This window comes from Nuphar pumila, chromosome 1, assembly GCF_984573655.1.
Source record: "Nuphar pumila chromosome 1, dmNupPumi1.hap1.1, whole genome shotgun sequence".
Taxonomy (NCBI): Eukaryota; Viridiplantae; Streptophyta; class Magnoliopsida; order Nymphaeales; family Nymphaeaceae; genus Nuphar; species Nuphar pumila.
In genome coordinates, this window is record NC_143249.1 from 50,625,463 (window position 1) to 50,650,853 (window position 25,391).

The 25,391-nt window shown below is 34.5% G+C and overlaps 1 protein-coding gene across 6 annotated transcripts in view; it reads right to left on the minus strand.

The window, feature by feature from the left end:
- Positions 1–25,391, minus strand: part of LOC149848913 (uncharacterized) — a 58,837-nt gene that overhangs the window by 6,325 nt on the left and 27,121 nt on the right. For 5 of the 6 annotated variants that reach the window (XM_089998108.1, XM_089998123.1, XM_089998128.1 and 2 more), the window contains 8 exons: positions 25,286–25,380; positions 24,001–24,124; positions 17,892–17,972; positions 17,551–17,649; positions 17,186–17,368; positions 16,685–16,766; positions 16,492–16,562; positions 16,324–16,401 (listed from right to left, as the gene is read on the minus strand). In XM_089998108.1, the coding sequence (XP_089854234.1) occupies positions 16,324–16,401; positions 16,492–16,562; positions 16,685–16,766; positions 17,186–17,368; positions 17,551–17,649; positions 17,892–17,972; positions 24,001–24,124; positions 25,286–25,380 (813 nt within the window). The remainder of the gene's footprint in view (positions 1–16,323; positions 16,402–16,491; positions 16,563–16,684; positions 16,767–17,185; positions 17,369–17,550; positions 17,650–17,891; positions 17,973–24,000; positions 24,125–25,285; positions 25,381–25,391) is intronic. The other variant, XM_089998116.1, reaches the window with a different exon arrangement.

Here is a 25,391-nt window from a genome sequence, read left to right on the forward strand (position 1 = left end):
TACCTGATTGACTGAATAGACAATATCAGGGCGAGTGAAGGTGAGATATTGAAGCATCCCCACTATCCTACGATATCCTATAGAGTCCTCATACAAATCTCCATCTTGGGAACTGAGTTTCTGATGAAGTACACTGGGTGTGCTTAGAGGCTTGCAATCTTTCATACCTGCCTTGCTGAGAACATCAATGGTATACTTATGTTGGGTAAGTGTCATGCCTTCAGTAGTCATGTCAACTTCTACTCCAAGAAAATATCGCAGTTTACCAAGATCCTTTATTTTGAACCTGTGGTTCAGGAGTTCTTAGGCCTGCTCAATATGTTCATTAGAGTTACCTATAATGATAATGTCATCTACATATATCAATAACAGGATAATTGCATATTTGCATTTGAATATGAAAAGAGAATGATAAAAAAGATACTCACTAAATCCATAATTTTCTACTTCAAGAGAAAAACTGTCAAATCAAGATCGAGTATCCAGAGGCAATGGTAATAAAAAAAGGAACTAAAGTTTGTGTGCATTTAATAGGGACATGAATGTAAAAGCAAACTCTGATAAAAGATAATTATTTATTCATGCATGTGCACTAAAATCATGCATATTCTTGTAATGCATTAGATCATGCATATTTACTTGTTCCCTATTGCAAGATAAATGTTTTCTCTTACTTAATAATTGTCAACTCAAGATCGAGTATTCAGGGGCAATGGTAATAAAAAAAGGAACTAAAGTTTTTGCATTTAATAGAGACATGAATGTAAAAGCAAACTCTGATAAAAGATAATTATTTATTCATGCATGTGCACTAAAATCATGTATATTCTTATTGTGCATTAGATCATGCATATTTACGTGTTCCCTATTGCACGATAAATGTTTTCTCTTACTTAATAATTGTTCCATTTTGCTTGAATGATTAATTGGATTATGAATTTGTCATAATTGCATCCCTCTAAAATATTGCATGATTTTTATTTATATTTTTTTTACTTATTTGATTCATTAGATGGACTCGTACATAGGATCTTTGATTTTGACACCCTTACTTTTATGTTTTTCATAGCCTCTAAGGCTCAGTGAAATGATATGTTGTTACGAGGAGCTACGAGGGTTACACGACTTCTTGACAAATTCCTTAAGGGACAGAGTGGCTCCACATTTTGATTTATTTATATTTACTTGCATATGTACTCAGACTTTATGTTTTTAATTAATAAAGTTGGTTTGGTTTGGATGATGGTAGTGTAAGATCCCTTGTGGTTGTGGATTGGTTATGATTGTAAAGGCCCTAGGTCTCTGGTAATGTTTTTGTAAATATTTAAAAAAAATTGCCACTTTTTAAAAGGTATGAGTTGGGGTCGTTATGATATGCTCTTTAAATAATCAAAGTTTCTCATGATCAATGTTATGGTTTCTTGAAAAATAGGTTGATTCAATATATCTTGTTTGAAAAATTATATTTTTGTTTTTAAATTATATTCGACAAAGATATTTTTTGTATACTTGAAGCTCTATGATTTGTTTCACAGGTTCTTAAAGATGAGATAGTCAATGAAGGTGCTTGGGGATGATCACCATTAAAGACAGCTAAAGGCTGAGAGTTGCAAAAACTCTTTGATATGCTATAAAGATGGCGATTTTCATTGAAGACTCTTGAAGACTTGGAATCCTTACTTTTGTATTTCCAAACTTTTCGTCCTCCTCACGTAAAGTTTGAGGAGGTATATATATATATATATATTTGTTTTATCCAAAATACCTGGTAGGGGTATTTTGGTCTTTTCACATGTAATATAAGTTGTTTACAACTTACTTTTGGTTTTTCCTTTTTCTTATTTTATTTTTCCTTTTCTTTTTTCTATCCATTTTATTGGATAATTGGGGACCCCACAAAGGGAGTCGTTGGGGATCCCCAACGATTCTATCGTGGGGAGCCCCAATGCTCCCTCAATCTCGCTTTTGCTTTGTATATAAAGGGGTGTTCCCCCTCCCATTTTGTGTTGTTCTCTTACATTCTATCAATAAAATCATTCGTTTTTTTGCATTTTGGCATTACCCCTTTATGGGTTTATATATTTGCACTTTATGTGCTTGTAATTTCCCCTTTGTGGGTTTGTGTTTTCTTGTCCATTATTGGTCCTTCAAGTGTTATCACCTGTTATTTATATTTTCACCTATTTCATTAGGCTCTTCCAGGTAAGTCCTCTTAAATTTTGGATTCGAAGACATCTTTTCATGAATTCTTACTATCTAATTGCACTAATTCATATTTTTCATGTGTGTCAATCGCCGATGGTACTTCTTTAAAAGTTAAAAGTATAAAAAATCTTAACAAAACTACAAATGATTCAAAAAAGATCTTTGTTCCACATGTTAGGGTTATTCCAAAACTTGATTTAAATATTTTTTCGATTTTTCAAATTTTCAAAAGTATTTTTCTCATCTAAGGCTTGTTAGGTTTAGGATCTTCAATCAGGAAAGCTGATTGGGCAAGGCCATAGAAGATGAGATTTTTATTATATGGACTCTTTATATCTACCCAAAGACTCTTTATAATCATATCCAAGAAATTGATTTGGATGTTTGGCATAAACGATTAGGACATCCAAGTATATCCAAACTATCCCTCTTTTCGTTTTTGAAAAAAAATTGTAAGGAAAAGGAATTTGTATGTGAAGATTGTATACTTGGAAAAATGCAAATAATGCTTTTTAGATCTAGAACTTCTTTGACTAATGAAATTTTTGAATTGGTGCATTTAGATGTATGGGCTCTCGCTCCTGTCATGTCAGAAGGTGATTATTCATATTATGTTACATTCATAGATGATTTTAGTAAACATACTTGGATCTACTTCCTTATGTTCAAATCTGAAATTTTTTCGTGTTTTAAAAGTTTTCATAATCTTGTTAAAAATCAATTTAAAACAAATATTAAGATCTTCCGCTCTGACTCAGGGGGAGAGTTTCTCTTAAATGAATTTTCATTTTTTTCTAAAAACCCATGGTATTTTGCATCAAAAATCTTGTCCTAGGAGCCCTCAACAAAATAGAATTTTTGAAAGAAAACATCGCCATGTAATTGAAACTACTAGGACTTTATTATTTCAAAAGAAATTCCAAATAAGTTTTGGCATGAAGCCTCTCTCACTGCGGTTTATTTGATAAATAGAATGCCTTCTCAAATTTTCGAAAACAAATCTCCAATTGAAAAACTCTTTCAAATTACTCCCGATTTGAAAAGATTAAGGGTTTCTGGATGCAAATGTTTTGTACTTCTTAAAAAATATAACAAAATCTCTCCTAAAGCTATTAAATGTGTTTTTCTTGGATATGGCGAGAACCAAAAAGATTATCGATGTTATGATTCAAAAAATGATAACCTTTATGTATCTAGAAATATAACATTTCTTGAAAAATAAAAGGTATTTAATCTTGAAAAACCTAAGGAAGAATCCAAGTATGCCTTGTTGTTCGACTTATTGCCTAAGTCCAACAATGAAAATGATAATGATGAAGTTAGTGATAACATTGAGCCTAATAATGAACCAAGTGAAGAAAAAGAACAGACTCATAACCTTATGCAATACTCTAGACGTGATAATGGGGAACATGTTAAGATGTATGTATATAATGTAAATATATTATATATATATATATATATATATATATATCACAATAATAGATAAATACCCTCTAGGGGTATTTTCATCTTTTCCTTGTGTAATAGGTTTTGTCCCTTAGGAACATATTTTCCTTTTCTTTCTTTATTTTTATTTTGTATTGTTTTTATCCCAAAAACCAAGGATATTAAGGTCTTTTGCTCTTAAGAGTGGTTGGGAGCTCTCAACAATTCTATAGGAGCTCCCTTTTGGCTATTCCTTTGTGTATATATGGGACCTCTTGTCCCAATGTTATGTAATGCTTCTCTTAAGTATTTATGCTCAATAAAGATGAATATTTTTTATATTTTGTGTTTTTCTATTTAGTTCCTTAATGTTTTATATGCACTTAGTGCTTGTGTTGTTGCCCCTGGTTGGCTATTGATTTGTCCTATAGTAGACTTGTGCTTGTGCACATTATGATTGCAAACTTGTAAGCTCTTAATGGCATTGATTTGTGCCTATACACTTTTGTGATCTTAATCTTGTAAAGCCCTTAGTGACATTGTTTTTGTATTTTCCACTATTTCATTACATGGTATCAGAGCCAAGAAATTCTTCTTGGCATTTTGCCTCTTTGGGTCTTGGGATTCTTTGGTTCGAGTTCGTGCTTCGTGAAGAATTGATGGTCGTCGTGTGGCTTGGATTCAAAGAAAATATAGACCCGGTATGTATCTTATATGTTTAAGTATTTTTTGTGTTATATATTTCATGCATTATGCATGAGAAAACACTTATTTTCTTTATCGTTAAATATATATATATATGCTATTATTATTAAAAAAAAAAAAAAAAACTTTAAAAGGTTTTTTTAATCATCGTTGGACTTGTTTTTTATTAAATATCTTATAAGACTTATTTGTTTATTTTTGAGAAATTAGATATATGTATGCTTTGAAATCATGCTTGAATCTAAATTTTTCAAAACTTGCTTTATTTGATATATATGTATACAATCGTGTTTGCTTAAGCATGTATTGTTGGCATTTAGATGCTTTATTTAAACAAGTCATGATTATAAAATCATGTTTGTATTATTGAACTTGGTTTTTTTCTTTTTTGATAAATTGTTATACATTTTAAAATAAATTGAGATATTTCAAAATAATGATATTGTGTGTATTTAACAAGTATAATTTTATGAAATTTTGCTTGAACTTGTGTTTAATATTTCTCTTTACTCTAGGTGTATTAAAAGTAGTATATGAAGTGTTGAAAATTATGATCTACCTTATAAAATAATTTGTATTGATATTTGATCCTTATGCACTTATTGATATTAATTTCTTATGAAAAGTCATTCACTTTAATAAATGTCTTTTAAGAGTCTTTTGTGGGACAGTAGTTATGATATTAGGTGTTTATATTGTTGATCCTTTTTGTGGTACTTATGATTATGTTATTAGTCTCATGGCATTATTTTACATGCTTTGCATGTAATTTAAATATTGTGTTGCATACTTAGTTTTTAATAAAATATTAAGTTGAGAATCATGAGAAAAAAATTTGTGTTTTTATGAGAGTTATATGTATTTCTCTCATGGTTCACTTTAGTACTTGTCCATTGTTGATGGACGTGTTTGTCTACTTAGATCATTGGTGGACATGTGCATTTTTTATTAAAGACTCTTGATTCATTGCATACTTGTTATTTATAAAATATAATTTTTTATATTGTGCCCTTAGTGCCTTAAATCTATCACTTGCATATATGTTTAAATTTATTTCTATGCATATCTTTTGTATAAGATATGTGGCCTTACATGATTTCTTTTGAACTCTTTGTGAAAATCCATGATTAGTTGTATTTGTGCACTTGGTTTTTTATATGGTTCTTTAAGAATCTCTATATATGTTTTGGTCTTCTTTAACGGCATTGATCGTCTCATAGTAGACTTGCATTCTAGATTGAGCTCTCTCTCTATATAGCTTGCTTATATTAGCGATGCTTATGATTGCACTATATTCAAAGTTTTTTATCTACTGTTATTGGATTTGATTTGAAACTTTGTTTTTTAAAATCGATTCGTATATTTGAACTCACTTATTTGGAAAATGATTTCCGTGAGTATTTTATTGCCTTCTTATGGCATTTGTTGTCTTCATCACGAAATTTTATATGATGCATCTTTCTCTTGGCCTTGTTATTTTTTATTTAGAGATGTTGGGGTGAGTTGTGTGCACCTTGTTTTATGTTAGTTTAGATTGTCAACTTATGGTGTGGCTCTAACTGACACTTGTTTGATCTCAGGATCTAAGTGTATTGTATCACTCATTTGTTGTATGGTCATTGTTATTATGGATGCTTCTAACTCTCATTATCTGTGATGGCTATCTATTTTTGAAACCATGGTATTTTGAAAGATGATTAAAATTGATATTTTTATTAATAACATTAGTACGTTTTCATTACAAGCTCTCTAATCTTTTGTGTTTCCTCCTATTATGCATCTTATTTAAGTGTCATTATATGTAGACAAGAGATGTTTGTTCACACCTTCGTGTGTGTGTTTTTAATTCATTGTTGGCATTGTGATTATACTCTTGATCTATTCGCTGATACACTTGATTTTTTAGTGTCATTATATATAGACAAGAAATGTTTATTCACACCTTCGTGTATGATTTAAGCCTATCATTGGCATTATACTCTTGATTTAGTCACTGGTACACTTGATTTTTTAGTGTCATTATATATAGACAAGAGATGTTATTTACACCGTGTGTGATTTTCGTCATCGTTGGCATTATGCTCTTTGTTCTAGTCACTGATATATTTGTTTTGAAGTGTCGTTATATGTAGACAAAAGATGTTTATACACACTTTCGTGTGTGTCTTTGGCTCTTTAGTGACATGATAATTATGCTCTCGTTCTAATCATTGATACGCTTGATATTTGAAGTTTGGAGGCCTAGTGAAGTGATTGTTTGTGATGGTCAAACTATTGTTGAAATTTGCAAAATATCATTTTTTGATATTCGTAGGAATTTAAATCTCTTCATATTTTTTGCAAATTAGTGTTGATTTGCGATTATTGTTCTCTTTGTTATGTGGGTTTTTTAAAACTCTCCTTGAAATTGCTAATCTTTTACTAATTTTTTCTTATACGGAAGATGTTTATGGATAAAAATTTCAAGCATTTTTTGCATACTTGTGATGCTTAACAAAATCTTAGTCTTTATTTTGTGAGTCTTCTTGTGTGTGCCCTTTTGTGGGTGTTGAGAGTGTGTTCCTTACGAAAACACTTTTGTTCGTAATTAAAGGTTATTTGATTTTTTACATTAAAATCATGCATTTTGTGCATTTCATTGATAAAAAAAGTTATTTTTATTGTTGTCTTATGTGCATTAAATATGCCTTAATTCATGTTGGATATATATGTGTGTTTCATATTGATTATCTTGTTCACATTATTGTATGCACGAAGTTAATTAGCTCTTTTTTGTGACTTCTTTTTTTATTATATGCATGATTGAAATGCTTAGGATATTATTTATGCATAATTGTTTATCTCTTCTTAATGAATCATATATCCTTTAATGATCAAATTTTCTTATAATCAATGTTATGTTTCTTGAAAAAATATGTTGATTTTATGATTATGATTCGATTTCATAAAAATTCAGCCTTGAGGAATACTCCTCTTATCTTTCTTAATGATTATCTAATGTTTCTAAAATTATTACTATTTTGTTTGAAAAATCTATTCTTGTTTTAAAATATATTATTTTTAAAACTTTATAAGTATTAGGCTAGAATATTTTTCTTGTGTACTTGGAACCTTTTGGTTTGTTCTTTCTCTACAGATTCTTAAAGATGTGATGGATTGAAAAAGGAATACCTTCGATGGATCATGGATATAGCCGATGAAGGCGTTTGGGTATGATCCCCAATGAAGACATTTAAAGACTTGTATTTGCAAAATTCTCTGATATGCCATAAAGATGGAGATTTTTCTTGAAGACTTGGATTCTCTCCTTTGATTCTTTTTTGTATTTCCAAACTTTTGGTATAACCCACTGCAAGTTTGAAGGGGGTGTTAAAATGTATGTATATAATATATATATAATGTATACATACATTATATATATATATCTATATATATTCTTTTATCATTGTAATATATATAATGTATATATACATTATATATATTTATTTATCACTATAATAAGTAAATACCTTCTGGGGGTATTTTCATCTTTTCCTTGTGCAATAGGTTTTGTCTTCTAAGGATAGGTTTTCCTTTTTTCTTTATTTTTATTTTGTATTATCTTTTATCCCAAAGACGAAGGATATTAAGGTCTTTTGCTCTTAAGAGTCGTTGGAAGCATCCCAACGGCTATATTTATAGTTGTTGGGAGCTCCCAACGACTCTAAAGGAGATCCCTTTTGGCTCTTCCTTTGTGTATATAAGGGACCTCCTATCCCTGTGTTATGTAATGTTTATCTTAAGCATTTATGCTAAATAAAGATGAATATTTTTTACATTTTATGCTTTTCTATTTAGTTTCTTAATATTTTATATGCACTTAGTGCTTGTTTTGGTGCCCCTTGTTGGTTATTGTTTTGTCCTATAGTGGATTCGTGCTTGTGCACATTGTGATTGTGAACTTGTAAGCCCTTAATGGCATTGGTTTGTGCCTATACACTTTTATGATTGTAATCTTGTAAAGCCCTTAACGGTATTGTTTTTGTATTTTTCACTATTTCATTACAGAGCATTCATGTGTTTTTTTAAAATATACCCAACTATTAAATATAGAGGAACCTAGTGTTAGAAGGTCTGAACTTTCAAGTAAGTTTGTCTTGTATGAATCTTTTTCCCCAAACTATAAGGCATGTCTTCTAGCGATTCACTCATATCATGAGCCATCCAACTATAGAGAAGCCAAAGACATAAAAGAACGAGTACCAGTTATGAAAATAGAATTAGATGCATTACATAAAGCCCATACTTGAGAAGTGCAACATCTCCTAAGGGAAAGAAAAGAATAAGATGTAGATCGGTATTTAAGAACAAAACAAAATTGATGGATCCCTAGAAAGATTTAAAGCAAGGTTAGTTGCAAAAGGATATTTCTAGGAATATTGTATAGATTATAAAGAAACCTTTGCTCCAATAGTAGATCGCATGACCACAGTTAGGATTCTAGTTGCAGTAGCATCCATTAGAAATTGACCGCTATATCAGATAGATATTAAGAATGTTTTCTTAAATGAAAACTTACATTAAGAAGTTTACATGGATCCTCTGCCTAGTCTGATTATTGAAAATGGCATGGTTTTTCATCTTATAAAGGCTTTCTATGGTCTTAAATAAGCCCCTAAAGCATGATACGATCCATTCAGTGAAACTATGTTAAATTTTGGATTTAAATCATGTCACACTAACATTACTCTTTTTATAAGATCTACATGTACTTCGCTTGTCATTTTGCTCTTGTATGGTGATGATATGATCATCACTAGAAATGATCATAAGAAATTTGAGAAAATTAAAATTATGCTTAAGAAATCTTTTGATATGACTGACCCTAATTTTTTGAGATACCTTTTAAGTAATGAATTAGCATATTCACCAAGATGATACATTTTGTCTGAAATAAAGTTTGCAGCTGATATTGTTGTGAGTTCGAGAATCACAGACACAAAATATGTTGACACTCCTGAAGTGATTAATGCCAAAATGAGAGCTGAAAACGGAGTTTTATTAGATGATCCAACTCCTTATAGGCAACTTATTGGATCACTAATGTACTTGTCTATTACTAGACCATATATTGTGTATTGAGTTCATACTGCAAGTCAGTTTCAGCATGCGCCTACATCAATGCACATGAATGTCATATTAAGAATAGTTTGATACATCAAGAAGACTATATCTAAAAGGTTATTCTTATCCTCTTTCTCATCTTTAAATATTATTGTTTATACTGATTCTGACTAGGGAGAAGATCTCAATAACCGACACTTAACTACAAGTTTTTCTCTCATTTCCTAAAGATGCAAAAATCAGCAGAAAATGTCTGTCTTCCACGAAAGCAGAATATAGGGCGACGGCTATAGTAACAACCGAGGTTGTATAGATGAGATCCTTACTTTCAAAATTATGTTGTGATAACAAAAGTGCCATATATATAGTCATCAATCACGCATTTCATGAATGAACAAAGCATATCGAGATGGATTGTTGCTACGTTCAGGAAAAATACTTGAAAGAAATAATTTCTCTGCCATATATTAAGTCTGAATTTCATATTGCAGACTTCTTCACCAAAGCTCTTCCTCTACCATGATTTTTTTTCCTTAACAAACTTTCAGTGATCTTACCATATGTTTGAGGGAGTGTCAAAAATACAAAAATACAATGTATATATATGTATGTCAGGGGTTTTTTAGTCATTTTGCCATGTAATAAATATAGTCCAACAAGAATTGTGGTCTTTTTTATCTTTTATTTTCAGTTTTTGTTGACTAAAGTCAACTTGACTATTGGAAGTGCCTCCAACGGTCATATTTCAACGGTCATAAATATGACCGTTGGAGGCAAGCCAATAGTTAGCTCGACTGCCTCCCTTTTCTTCCTTTATTTATTCTATAAAAAGCTCTATGAATAGAGCTCCCTAATGCATTGTATGTATGCTTTTTCAAGCATATTTGTTGTAATTATAAAATCATTTATTTCACATTGTGTTCTTGTGAAGTTCGTGTTGTTGAATCTCTCTTTTATGAGATTGTAATCGGTCCATTAGAGACCATATTGTATTTATGCACTTGTGTAGCTCTTTGTCGGCATTGTGATTGTGCACATCTTGTTTCATTTCAGAACCTTCTTCTTCCAATATGCTCGAGAGAGAGAGAGTGTGTAAAACCCAGATTTTAGCAAAAAAAAACTCGGACCCGGGTCGGGTCCAGACCCGACCCGGATCCAACCCGTGCCCAGCCCCTCGAAAACCCTTTTCAGAGGGGCTGGCAGCCCACGGCAAGGGGGGATCCCCGGCGACACAGGGGGGCAGCCCTGTGTGCGCCCCCTCTTTATTAAAAGGCGAGAGGGGAGAGGGGAAGGCTTACGAGCCTCCCCCGACCCCCCGACTCTCTCTCTCATCTCTCGTCTCTCCCCTCTGTCTCTGCTCTCTCCCCTGACCCCTCCCCCCCCGACTCTATCCCTCACTCTCCTCCCCAGCGAGTCCCGCCGGCGACGTCCCCCTCCCGGCGAGCTCCCTTCACGGCGATCACCTCGCCGGCGAGCCCCCTTCCCGGCGACCTCCTTTCCCTCGGCAGCCCAGGTAAACACCCCCCCCCCCTTTTCTTCCTCCTCCCTTTTTCCGTCAGGCAAGGGGCTCCGCCCCCCTTGCCTTCCTCTTTTTCAGCAGGCAGGGGGATTCGCCCCCCTTGCCCTCATCTTCTTAACAGGTAGGGGGCTCCGCCCCCTGCCCTTTTCACCATTCCGGCAGAGGCCATGGCCCCTGCCCTTCCCTTTCATGTAGGGGCCGATGGCCCCTACCCTTCCCCTTAAGAAGGAGGCAGGAGTCGAAGGCTCCTGCCTCATCTCTCGGAAACCGAGCAAGGGCCAATGGCCCCTACCCCTCTTTTAGCCGACAGGGGCCTCTGGCCCCTGTCTCTTTTTTCTATCGAGCAAAGGCTCGACAGGGGCCTTTGGCCCCTGCGCTGCCCCCTTTCTTTTGAAAGGCTGGCAGGAGCCGAAGGCTCCTGCCCCTCCTTTCTTTAAAACCCAGCAAGGGCCTCGAAGGCCCTTGCCCCTCCTTTTGAAGACTCGGCAGGGGCCAAAGGCCCCTGCCCTCTTACTGTTATCACGGCAGGGGCCGATGGCCCCTGCCCTCCTTTAGATATCCGGCAGGAGCCGATGGCCCCTGCACCTATCTCCTTTAACGACATGGGTCATTGGACCCTACCCCGTTCTTTTTCGTAACTGTAGGGGCCGATGACCCCTGCATTGAGTTGCGGAGAAACAGAGTTTTCTCCCTATCTTTATTCGTTTTATGCATGCTAAACAACGTACTTTTGCAGTGTTGCGCAACGGAGCCCGTTCGCGCCCCGCGAACTAAACCGACGATCACCTACGTTCGTAGACAGTCATTCTCGCAATACCCCAAGGTAGGAGAAGTTGCACAAGGACTTAAATAATTAAATCAAGCTTAAATAATTAAAGATCGAAAGGACTTAATGATATATTTATATACATATACGTATATAAGTACACTTTTAAATCAAGGACGCGGTTTCGCGATCCTTGTCCTTTGCTTTCGCATTTCCTATTTTTGTTTGCCGTCGTGCTTTGCGCCCAGGCTTTTGTTTTAGCAATTACTACTTACTGTCTTCTAATTCAAGGACGCGGTTTCGCGATCCTTGTCCTTTGCTTTCGCATTTCCTATTTCAGTTCGTCGTCGCGCTTTGCGCCCAGGCTTTTGCTTTCGTATTTACTACTTACTGTGTTTTAATTCAAGAACGCGGTTTTGCGATCTTTGTCCTTTGCTTCCGCATTTCTTGTTTCTGTTTGCCGTCGCACTTCGCGCCCAGGCACTTACTTTTCGCATTATTGTCTTTCGTTCTTGCCTTGCCATCGACATAGCGTATTCGGAAGGAATACCTATTCCTCTATTTTTACCCAATATGTTTTGGGAAAACCCTTGATCTGGGGCAAGATCAAGTTGTTGGGTGATGGGTTCATTTGTGAAGCCCATTTACCAAAACCAGTGTTGTGACTTGCATAGCACCTAGACACTGTATCAGCAGTTGTCAGATTCGAGAAAATCACATGCCATATGTTGGCAAGTTGTGTGTCGTTTCGAAAGATTTGAAATGTTAAAATAACTTTTTAAAAACATTATATCTCTGCAAAACACACTCCCGAGGCTCCTATTAAGGACTTATATCCCTTTCCTCGTAAGTGTACTCTTGAACATGCGAGGCATGTTAGTACTACGACGATTGGATGAGAGGGTCTTATGACCTCGATTAGTGCCTTGTGCACGTTGTTGAAAACACATAAAAAAATAATTGGATCGCCTTCATAGGCAAGATACTCGTTTTGGTCTAATGGACCAGAGCATGAAGAATGAGGCAACGGCTAAGAAACTCTGTCGCGCTCGATTCAACCTGGCTTCGTCAAGAGAGATGACGAAGGGTACTAACTCCGATGGACATACCATTTATGGCTTTTTACGGGCGAAAGACCCATCTTCCCCAGTCATCGGAGGTTAGGGGGGATTGGGGCTACAATAGTTAGCCTAACACTTCTGCAGAAATTGGATGCATCCATATCAGGCCTTGGGGACTTACTCTCTCGACCATCGGTCGTCTCCATAGGAATATGATTCAGTCAGACAACCGAGGTATTTTAAAATACTTAACATAATGAACATTCGGCTTGGACTCGATTGTTTCGACTCACGTGCCATGTATGTACCCGCATGACCGGTTAACAAGTAATAACTAAATTGAGCATGCTCACTTTTCAGTCTGTTGTTACTTAGTTTGTTTCTTCAGTCTATCTGCTTAGTCTGTTCGTTACTACCTGCTGCATCAATTATTCATGCCTAATTTAGTTCTTTCTGTCTTTGTACTCTCCTACTAGTTTTTCGCAAAACTAACCCATTTCATGGGTACAGGTGACGAATAGGTACATCAGGCGATGGGGCGACTGCGAGATGATTTAAGGATCCACTGTTTCTGCTCGTAATTCTTCTCCTGGACATTTTTTGGTTTTTGATACGGTTTTCCCTTAAGGAAATCCAAATTTTGTACAAACTTGATACTCTCTTTAAATATAAGAAATGGTTTCCTAAGTATTATTGCAGATCATCCATGGTAAATCTTTGTTTTCTCGCTAACGTACCCAAGGTTGTCAAACCTGTTCTTTTTCTTTTACAGAAATCGTTTCCGTTAATTTTAAAAACAAACTCTGTAAAGAAAAGGAATTTTTCAACTATTTGAAAGAAATTATAAGGTTCGAAATTTTGGGGCGTTACAGAGAGAGGCGGTGGGGCTCGGTCCTTACTTGGCCCCCTCCATCATCTTCGTCTTCTCGTTCTCCTTCGTAGAGAGAGAGAGAGACGGTGGGGAAAGGGGTTACGAAATACCCCTTCCCCTTTTACATTAAAATTTGCATTCCCCCTCCCTCTTTTTTTACATTTATAGACTTTTTCTTTTAATTTTTAATATAAACCTTAATATGGATCCACAGATGATGCAGACCCAAACTCTCTCTCTCTCTCTCTCTCTCTCTCTCTCTCTCTCTCTCTCTCTCTCTCTCTCTCTCTCTCTCTCTCTCTCTCTCTCTCTCTCTCTCTTTGTATATATATATATATATATATATAGTCATGTCCCCATACCCGCAATTTTTGAAATTGTCTTGTTGTACCGTCCATACCCGTATCCTTACCTACACCCATACCCAGGTGACATAGATGGCAATAGTGTTGTCTTTCCCGTTGTAGATATTATGCTGATTTACAACGAGAGAGAGGGAGAGAGTCCTAAAAGGCTCATGTAATTCAAAAACTTAAACGCACAAATAGTTCAAAAATTTTACATCTCCAACCATGTGCATGACGAGGGTATTTTTTTAATTATTTCAAAGTTTTCTCGCAATACTAAAAAGTCATGTATACCATAATAATTCCAATGTCATTAAAAATTGTTACAATAGCACTAAAATTTTGCACACAACTGCCCTTCATCCGTCTTTAAGAAGTATTAAGATTGTATGTCAATACATCAAAAATAATTAGAAAACCTTGTTGACAATGATCCATATTTCGTAAGGTCAATTCACATATGCTAGCAAACTAAGTATGCATGTATAATACTTTCTAGCATGCAAAAACCCAAGAACACAATTTAATTACCTTATGAGTTTTTGGACAATCATTTTAGAACACAAGAAGATTAAAAAGGATTCAGGTTTTCCTTTTTTCAATGATTGTGATTTCTTAAATCGAGAAATCATGATCCTAGGTTAGAGGAATCATGGTTCCCAGTTGCAACTCACAGTTACTCATTGCTTTCTGCTAGTTTTGGAAGCAAGATGCTTCTCGTGTCCAAATTGAGCTTCCCACTACACCTAAGGCCTCTCAGTAACACTGCAAGTATGCTCATTTTTTAAGCTTCAATGATGGGTCAATTAAGTTAGTTGGACCAGTTAAAGAATACTATCTTCAGCAACAGACCTCAGCTTCGAATTCCATTGGTTGTACTTCTTGACTATCAGAAAGAAAAAAAAATGCTCATGAACAGAGAGATGTATAATTCCTTCAAATATATGCTGGAAAGTAGTTAATACACTCATGAAAGTCTTCCCTACATTTCTCAAAACCTTACCGTTTGATGTATGCAAATGCAAGCTAGAATGGAAAAAGTTTTCCATGCTTCATGTATCTTTCATGATCACATACTGAAGTGTCAATGTTTTCCTAATGAAAAGTTGTGCCGTTTCAGGATTCCAAGGTGTTTCTGAAATTTCGGACATGCTAAACACACACACACACACATAAACAAGATCTAAGGTTGACTTTTTGTTTAGTTCACAACATAGGGTTGGTCATTTGTCAAGATGTGCCAGGTTACTCTAATTCTAATCCATAGCTCATCAGATTGTCATTTTTTGAGAAGGGCAATAGAGCTCATCAGATTATCATTTCAGTAGGGTCATGCAATCACATACCATTACTAATGTATCAAGGAATTTATTCATTTGTCCAAATTTTGTTGTCTCAGCAGCTACGCCACATAGGTGCAGGTGCAAAGGGTGTAAAAAAGAAATTTCAAAAAACTTGGATGCAGGTTATGTAAAATCTAGTTGGAAAATCATAGGTGCAAGTTGTACAAACGACTATAGCATATATATATATATATATATATATATATATATATATACACGTGTGTGTTCCATAGGATGCACTTCCAATAATACAGTTATAAGTATTTTTTAGTTTTTTTTAACTTGGACAATTTTGGACCTATGTTAGAGGTGCATGTGCAAATTGCGTGCGCTTTGAGAGTGAAAAAGCACTGATGTTACATAGCTCAGCAGTGAATTACAGAGATGGAAAGCAAATAGTAGAGGATAACCCATATTCAACAGTCAATTAATGAACCAGTACATAGTATAGCAAAGAGAAGCAATGGATGAATGTGGTATCCATGGATGTGCAAGAGAGAGAGAGAGAGAGAGAGAGAGAGAGAGAGAAGCTTTACAGGAACACCCAAACGAACAAATAAGATTCAACTATGAACATAATTGCATAAGTAATCATGTAATGCAAGGGACAAACAATAAGCAGTATTAGATTGCACAAGTTGGGGAACCTAACATAAAATGTTACAGCTGCCAAGTTTGCTAGATCTCAGTATAAAATTTTCAGCTCAAAAGGACCTTGTGTTAATTTTAGGAGAATATATTTTATTGACTTGTTCTACGCTAGTTACAGACAACATAGTTTTAAATTAGATCTTGGAAAGAAGCAAGTTATATGGAATTTATTTAAAAAAAAAACCGGCAAAAAATCAAAGAATTTAACATTTCCATTAATCAAAGACCATAGCAGGTCACTCAATATTTCAGATGTAAGAACCCAGATTAAAGGTCAGAAGTCCAAACATCCAATGTATGCATCTACGAAACAAGTGAACTTGCCTGTAATTGATGATCCTCATTGCCATCATTTTGATCCATTTCAACAACCATATTGCCTTGTTCAAGCAAAGACATGATCTAACAAATAAAGCGTACAACTTATCAAAAGTGAAAATTACTCCAACTATTCCTGAAAAGTGGAAAAAAAGGTATATCATCATCCCTTACCCTATCATTTGGCCTCACTGTAAAAGCTCCAGTATCAGAAAGCAATTCACCAGTTGATTTTGAACGAATAACTGCAGATTATCTGATAGTCAATGGGTGCAGTGGGATAACAACCAACAAAATTAAAAGAGCATTACCATTCCAATTGTCTAATAGCCAATCTAGACAACAATTATATTGCAGTCTATCTTACCATCCAATAAAGGAGCAGAAGATGAGCTGGCAGCATTAGCCTCCATCATCCGAAGTCCAGTAATGATTTCATACAAGAAGCTCTGAAGATGTTACAATGACCCATACCTTATTACATCCAATAATGGGGGGAAAGTATATGCAGAAGAAGAACAAATTACATGACTTTGATTTTTCTCTTTTTCTTTTTTCTGGCTAGCCCAAGGGAAATCCCCATCACCAACCACACATTGGCAGACCTCCAGTTGGTAAAACCCTTGAGGTCCCCCTTGCCCTTTAGAGAGTACACTGAGCTTCGCCTTGCAGCAAGGGATGCCGCTGCGGTCATCCCATGTCAGGGTGATCGTGGCCCTAGCTAGGAAGGAGGAGCCCTTGTGGGCTCTATCACTTTGATTTTTAACCAATACAAAAGACAATTTTTTGTAGTGAGAATAGCTAAGAGGAGCCCATGTCATCAAGTAAATGAAATTGGTTGAAATCCTGAACATGGTTAAAGGTATACCTCTTTCATACCAGCACCAATTTTCAAACCCTCCAAGTTATGATATTTCTCAAGCTTATTTGGTTCTGATGGAATTTGAGGGGGGTGAAGAACACCGTAGAAGAATAGAGAGACTGAATCATAATAAAACTGTGGCCGACCGGAGTTGTGATCACCCTCGAATTTGATGATATTTTTATCTCCCTGGAGGACATATATATGTACCCGTTACATCCTATGGAAAATCCTCAGAAAAGTGAAGTTCATCACAAATACAAAATTTATTCACATTTAGAAGTGAATATTGTAAAAAGATTGTGTTGCAACAGGAAAGACTAAATGGAATTCATCATACTTGAAGACTTATTTTTATAATAAGAACATACTGCATATGACTTGAAAATGATGTCGGAGTGATGTGGCTGAATAAGTGCATCTTCAGTAGCATGTCCAAACAAAGCCGGTATAAAAGTCTTAGGTGCAACCTGTATCACAAGAACAGAAAATATCTGGATGAACTCAGCCAATTGCCAGCATTTGATGGAATAATAAAGACAAACTCAAACAAGGAAAACCCCATAGCTTCAACATAGCATATAAAAAGTGATGCAAAAAATTCAGATCCATTAAGTAGCTTTATAAATGAGCAACCAACAGAAATTAATACACAACATAATACTCTTTAGTTGCAAGCCAAATCTGGGAATTTTCAATAAGTTCAACAAACCTTAGCACAATTGAGATCCATAATGTCAAACTTGGCCTTTTTCTGAATGACATGCCTCATGTATTGAAGACCTATTTTCACCTGAAGGCATCAAAGATTAGAAGAGACGCAAATCTAGTTACACATGGTAATCAGAAAAGTATAACATTATCATTTACTCATACAACAGAAATAAGGAAAAATTAAACCACCCGTCTTCTTATTGGACAGTAGCCAACATAATATATATTCTGTACCAGAATATTAGCTCTAGATTTTGGATAAAGTGGCATTGAAACAAAAATATCATGTATTTCATACTTTCCAAAATTTCCCAAATTCAGAATAAAATATCCTCTCAGTTCTTTATATTTTCCATTTATTAATTCCATTTCTATTCTTTACATTATCCAATCTTTTTTTTAATCTTTCCGTTGTTTTTTTCATTGTTGTCGTTTCTCAAGAAAACAAATTTTAATATCTTGAGAAAATGCCACATCGAGAAATTACAAACACTTATAGTAACCATAATGTCGTAAACTTCAAACTGTTTGATTTCATAAGACATCTTTGGGCCATCCAAAATCTTCAAAATAAACCTACCAAGTCAGATCCATCCAAATCTTGCACCAGCTATGTCACATGAATATAGCTCAAGATATGGAGATATGGCCATTTTTATGAAGTTTCCGAACAAGAGTCAAAATGGAGTATTCATGTGACATAGTGCATTGGTGTGATCTTACCAGTCATCAGCATTTTGTCAGGATGATCCAAAAACAAGGAGAAAACCTTAAAATGAAGAATAAAAGATGCATTGTGTAATATGTCATATTTTTCCATGATTTTTAAAGTCAAAAAATATAATTTTTAAATTATATATGTATATTTAATTGATAAAATCGTGGAAAAATAATTAACTAGGAGGTGATATAAGCTAGGTCTGGGCATCGCCGAGAGCTCACTGACATGAGCTAGTTTAGTTATATATAATTTGAGAAATTTTTGTTTTTAACCTTTAAATTCGAGCAAAATTCAGGTTAAATTCAGGCAAAATTCGAAAGCAAAATTAAGGTATTACCACTGTAAAATCTGATTCAGAATGTAGATCTCGTAAGCGATCTGTTTTTCCGAAATCGGATTACGATTGACCCGAAAAATGCATTTTTAAAAAATGACCGACCTCTATTTTTGAAGTTTTTCTGGAATGGATCGGACGGGATCCGCTCTATTTGATCCAAACTAATATGAATCTGGACCTAGTTCAGGATCTGTATTGACTAGGATCTTGTCTAGGTTGGGATCCATATGGATTTGGATATAAATTTGGACCTTAGATCCAAATCTGGATCCGAAATCCATCCATGGCACTTTTAAAACTAAGGTAAATTTAAAGTTTTAAATTTAACTAACCTTTAAATTAAAGTAAGGATGAGGTAGAGTTCTAGAGCACCTTCCAGAAGGGGGTGTCACCCCCTTGAAATATTGATTTAGGCTATTAATTAATGAAAATAAATAAAAAATAAAATATAATAAATATCTAGAATATAAGAAGGTAGATTTTTACATTTTGTAGAACTCTACCCAAATAGAGAGGCATCTAGAGGGGACGTCACCTCCTCTCTAGAAGTCCTTAAGAAAAATATAAAAAAGCTCTCTAGAACTCGAGTTCTAGAGAGAGAGGGAGAGAGAGTTGAGAAAAAAACAATAAAAAGTGAAAATCGTGTGAGAGGAAAAAAGAAAGAAAAGGGAAAAGAGAAGAAGAAGAAAAGAAAGAAAAATACACCATTCGACGATTTTTCCTCTAGTTTTTCGATCTACGATTCAAGGTACGGGTTTTCTCTCTTAATTCACTTGGGAAAGGGAATCGTATAAATAGATTTAAGCATGAGTTTAGAGGGGGAAAAGGGAAAATCGGATTTCAATATATATATATATATTGTCGATTTTATATACATATATATAGATAGATAGATTTATTTCATGATTGTCGATTTTCTTGGTTCATGCAATCTGAATATATATATATATATATATCAGATTTGTCGATTTTCCCTGTTTATGTATCCGAATATATATATAGGTATATATATTTCAGAATTATCGATTCTCCCATGCTCGTTCATGCTGAATATATATATATATATATATATATATATATATATATATATATATCCAGATTTATTGAATTCCCATGTTCATGCATACTGAAAATACATATGTATATATATTCTCAGGTTTGTCAACTTTCATACCCATGCATCTAAATATACTTTTGTGATTCAGATTTGTTGAGTTTCAGACTCATGCATCTAAATATACTTTTGTGATTCAGATTTATCGAGTTTCATACTCAGGCATCTAAATATATTTTTGTGATTCAGATCAATCAAGTTTCATACCTATGCATCTAAATATACTTTTGTGATTCAGATTTGTCGAGTTTCATAACCATGCATCTAAATATAATTTTGTGATTCAAATTTATCGAGTTTCATACCCATGCATCTGAATATATTTGTATTTCAGACTTGTCGAGCTTAGTACTCATGGATCTGAATATTTATGTGTTTCAAATTAATCAAGTTTAAAAATCATGTATATATGTAGACCAGCAGTTGTTTACCTGAGTATACAAATCTGGCCGACCCATGTACATGATTATGATCATGTACGCTGACTGTATACATAAGTATACAAGTCTGGCCGACCCATGTAAATGATTATGATCATATACATGGATCAGTCCATCTGACTGCATACGTGTTGATTCAGTCTGACCGACCCATGTACATGATGCTAATCATGTACATTGATCAAACAAGCTGCAGTTTATGGGTGTATTCATGCATGGCCGACTCATGTACTTGTGGATTGCATATCTCTTGATATGGTCAATACATGTACATAATTTTGATTACGGACCAGCTATGGATAGTTTTCTAATGGTCAATACATGTACATGGATCTGATCATGTACATGAACCTGACCCGTACATTGATATTTTCTGTTTTGTCGATCCGTGCACATGATTTGAGTATGTACATAAATATGATTGACACTTGAAAATTTTCTATATAGTCAATTTACATACATAAAGATGGCCATGTACATGTTTATGATTGGAATATGTATTTTCTGAGTTAATACCTAAATCTGATCTTAAATTGATCAGTTTGCACTTGTGCATGTCATACGCATGAATCTAAAAATAATTTAATGTTTGCATGATTGTGATCATATGCATGTTTGGTTGATTATATACATGAAATTGATTATGAATGGTGTGGTCTGCAGGTATTGTATCCACATGCGTATGTACTTGGCTTAATGTGCATTCTTTGTGTTTTGAATGTGCATTGTGAACATGTTTGGAAACTGTGTGTTGCATGTTCACTGAAATTTTGTAATTTGCATAAATCACTTTTGATATATGTTGGTGGTTAGATCTTAACCATTGTGGGTCGTGTAGACCAGGAGCATGTGTTGCTCCAACGTTATTGATTTTATTTATGCACTACAAAATCTATTACTGAAAATTATTAGTTTTTCAAATTTAATTACACTATTAAATTGTGAGGGCCAAGGCCCAAAATTGTTTTTGCATGAGGATTTGCAAAACGATTTTCGTGTAAACTTGAAATTTATTTAAAAGGTAAAAAAGACCAAACAGTGTAATTAATTTCCTCATTGATGCCTCTTCAAAAGTGTAAGAATTTTGGATGACAATCTTGGGAGACCGTGAGAATACTAAAACTCTATATGTGATTACGCCCTTAAACCCGATATGGTGATTCACCTCCTAGCCACGGTTTTAGAGAGATTTTTGACACTTTGCCTGGGAGTAGTGTTGTTAACTCAGCTTAGTTTTTGGTATACCAAGAAAGTGGTTCCCTGATGTCCTGGCATTAGATGTTGATTTTTAATGTTCCGATGAATGGTGTTGATTTTTGATATCGGTCGAGGAACAAGTGTGGAACCTAGTAAATAAAATACAAATTGTGTTAAGCTAGGACTGAAAATCTAACTTAAACTTCGAGAATTTGTGCTTGTTTTGAGTATCTGCGGGTTTAAGAAAAAGTGAAAATTAAATTTGTATGCATTTAATAGGGACATGCATGCAAAAGCAACTCTGATAAATAACTTAATAAGTTACTCATACATGTGCAATGAATCATGCATATTTTACTATTCAGCATTAATTCATGCATCTTTGCATATTTGACTTTGCATGATATTTGGTTGAATGCTTGGATGGTAAGATAGTTATGGTAAATTATTTACTTGTAATATTCCTCTGAAATTTTTGCATGAATTTATTTATGTTATTTTCTTTACTGCTTGAATTTTAGAAGAATTCGTACGAGGACTTCGGTTCTTACCCATTTTCTTAAAACTGTTTTACAGGCACAGATGCTCAGTGATGTCTTCGACTGACTAACTGGAGGCCACGAGAGATGTGATGGTGTTTGGGTTCTGACAGATAGCATGAATTTGATATAGTCGATTTTGATGTTCTTAGATTTTTCGACTTTTTAATGAAATAATAAAGTTTGATTATTACTTCATAGTTGATTCAATGCATTGAATGGTTTCTGGTTTGGTATATTAAATATGTGATGTGCCTCGAATCCTTGGGAGAGTTTCTGCAAATGTTTAAAAAAAATATATACTATTTTCGAGGGTCAGTTGGGGTCGTTACACATTGTTATTAATGTTTTCAAAAATAAGAAATAAATTAAAAATATACACTAAAAATAGATTTTTATGAAATGACACAAATACAAGGCATAAAAGAAAAGAGATAACAATGCATTTTACCAAAGATAAAACAACAAAAATAGAAAAATAATAATAATTTCATTAATTCTTCAAAACATAAATATATATGAAAACCCATACTACACTCATACATTCATCGTACACACATCACACACTCCACACACATCATGCATCATACACATGCTAAGTGGCTAACACACCATCACTCTCTCAACATTCACATAGAGCGTGGACACACACACACACACACATATAAGGAGACCAGCCCAATGGCTAGTTGGACCTCCAACTAGACCTTAGGCTATATCCAAACAGCAGTTGGACAAAAAAGAGTGATAAAAAATGACAAAATAGGTCATCTTAATGATGACCAAAAACATACTAGAAAAATAAAATAATGAAATAAGAGAAAAATAACCCTAACACTAGCCTAAAACTCTAAAAGTATACATTTGGTAGACTTAGTCTAACCTAAGTAATGGGTATACCATGAGTATACCAAACCTAAAATACACAATACACAAAGGTATACAACTAGAATACAAATAGAATGAAAAACACAATAAACAAATCTTACAAGCATATTTAAATGCACTTAACATCAAATACATCAAAATTACATGTTTTCTGACAGATAAAATTCAGGAAAGATAACATGAGTTTTTCACGACATTTTCAAGATAAATTTGAATATTTAAAAAATACCCGATATTTCAAATTATGCCAAATAAATTTGTTCCCCTAAAACTATACATGTAGAAAGCACATTAGGTAAATCTGGACGCCACTAAAAGTCTAAGAAAACCCTGGATTTATTAGTTCCCTACTGGTGACAATGCCAATGGTCTGATAATCTCAAAAGCATCTCTACTATATTCATTGCCCTACTGCTCCTTCCTACTACTTGTAAGGCATTCAGAAATCCAATAAATTATCACTGCCACTGTGTTTCACAACCTCAGCTACTGCTACAAAAAAGCACAGCAGTCCAATACCTTGAGGGTGCATAATGATTACTCTCTTGAAATGTGAGGTTCCAGCAAAAGTTGGATTTTAAATCCAAAGAGAGATTCAAGGTTGTGTCAAACACCAGCTTTTAAATCAGACCTAAAACAGGGATTTCAAAGCCTAAAAAGGGCCAAAATCATGGGTAAGTTTAAGCATCTTTTCTCTGCAGACAAAATTTGAGATGAATACTTCAGATATGTAGATGGGTTCAAAGACCAGGGGTAATCAAATGGCCTTTTATCTTGAAGGATTCATATAAGCATTTATCAATTGACCAAATCAGTCAGCCATATGAGTGACAACAGAAAAAGGGGAAGGGTTGAAGAAAAAAGCTTGTACCGTGAATTTTGGAAGCCGTATTTTATAAACATCCACGAGCTCCATCATCAGATCAAACAAGTTAGAAAAAGCACTATCCAACACCATCCCAGCAATAGAAGGATCATCTGCTCCATAAAGAAGGCTGTAATAAAATTAAATTGTCAAGCACTAAATATAGAAGAATAAGCACCATAAATATCTGTCAGTTATTTTTTTGAAAAACTTAGTCACATTTGTGAATTGGATGGTGACCTGTGCTACACATTTTTCCTCTTAACTGCATTAGTTTTCCAAGTTTTACATTTTTCAAATCTTGTTAGTTGCTATGCTCCGAGTAGCTGTCAACATGCTACTACATTTAATATTAAGAGTTAAGCTTCAAATGATAGGTGATACATTGAAGATTTCTGTTGTTCTCATTATATGATCGACAAATCATCTTTTTCCAATTTGAGGCCCCCCAGTTAAAGATGGTGGAACTCTATGGTCCACCTATCTCATTTTTTCCTCTTCAAAATACTCCTTTATGAACATATATAGTTGCAAAATGCAAGCAATCGATCACCTATTCCACCCATGCTAGGAAAGAAGACACTCTAGCACCTGACAGACTCATGGACTAGGCTAGGTGCCAGTGTCTAAACTAGTCAGCTAAAAGAACCCAGGCTTCAGTGGGTGGGGCTTCACCTAGCTTACCTACTAGCCCAGCATGAAGTCACCATTTACATTGTGGATCATTTTTGGTAATTTCAATCTATTAGTTAGAAACATAGTAGAGGCATTTCCCCCCTATATCCAATATAGACAAATTGGTAGAACTTTGAAAATGGGGATATTCACCGAAAGACAGTTGATAAATTTGGTGTAAATAAATCAACATGGGTATGAGTCAACTTTAGCATGTTTAATCTCTGCATGTACGTTCACACAGGGGTATAGCCCTATGTTTATACAAAGACATAAATATGTGATGCACCATGTCATGAGTCTAGGACTCGATTTGAATTAGCAGGGAATTTATAAATTGACTGAAATCGTGAAAATTATAATAATGAATTAATTGAACTATAATATTTGATTTCTGAGTACTAACTTAGTGCACAAGAACCAACCTTGTCAAGGCTAGACTAGGCAAAGGAAGAACCACTGCCTAGTCCACACCTAGCATTTTCATAATCTTAGCAGCAAGATATTGAGTAACTTAAAACATATTTATTTTCTATTTTAAATGAAAAACAATTGTTATAGCTAATAAAGAATCAGGATAAGATGAAACATGCCCAAGAAATTAATGACACAATACCTTGTAACCGCACCCATTGATCGACCCCACAAGCCTAAGCAGGAAACTTCTTTCTTGTTTCGTAGATAGGAAATTACAACTTTCAGATCATCTTTCTGAAAGAGAT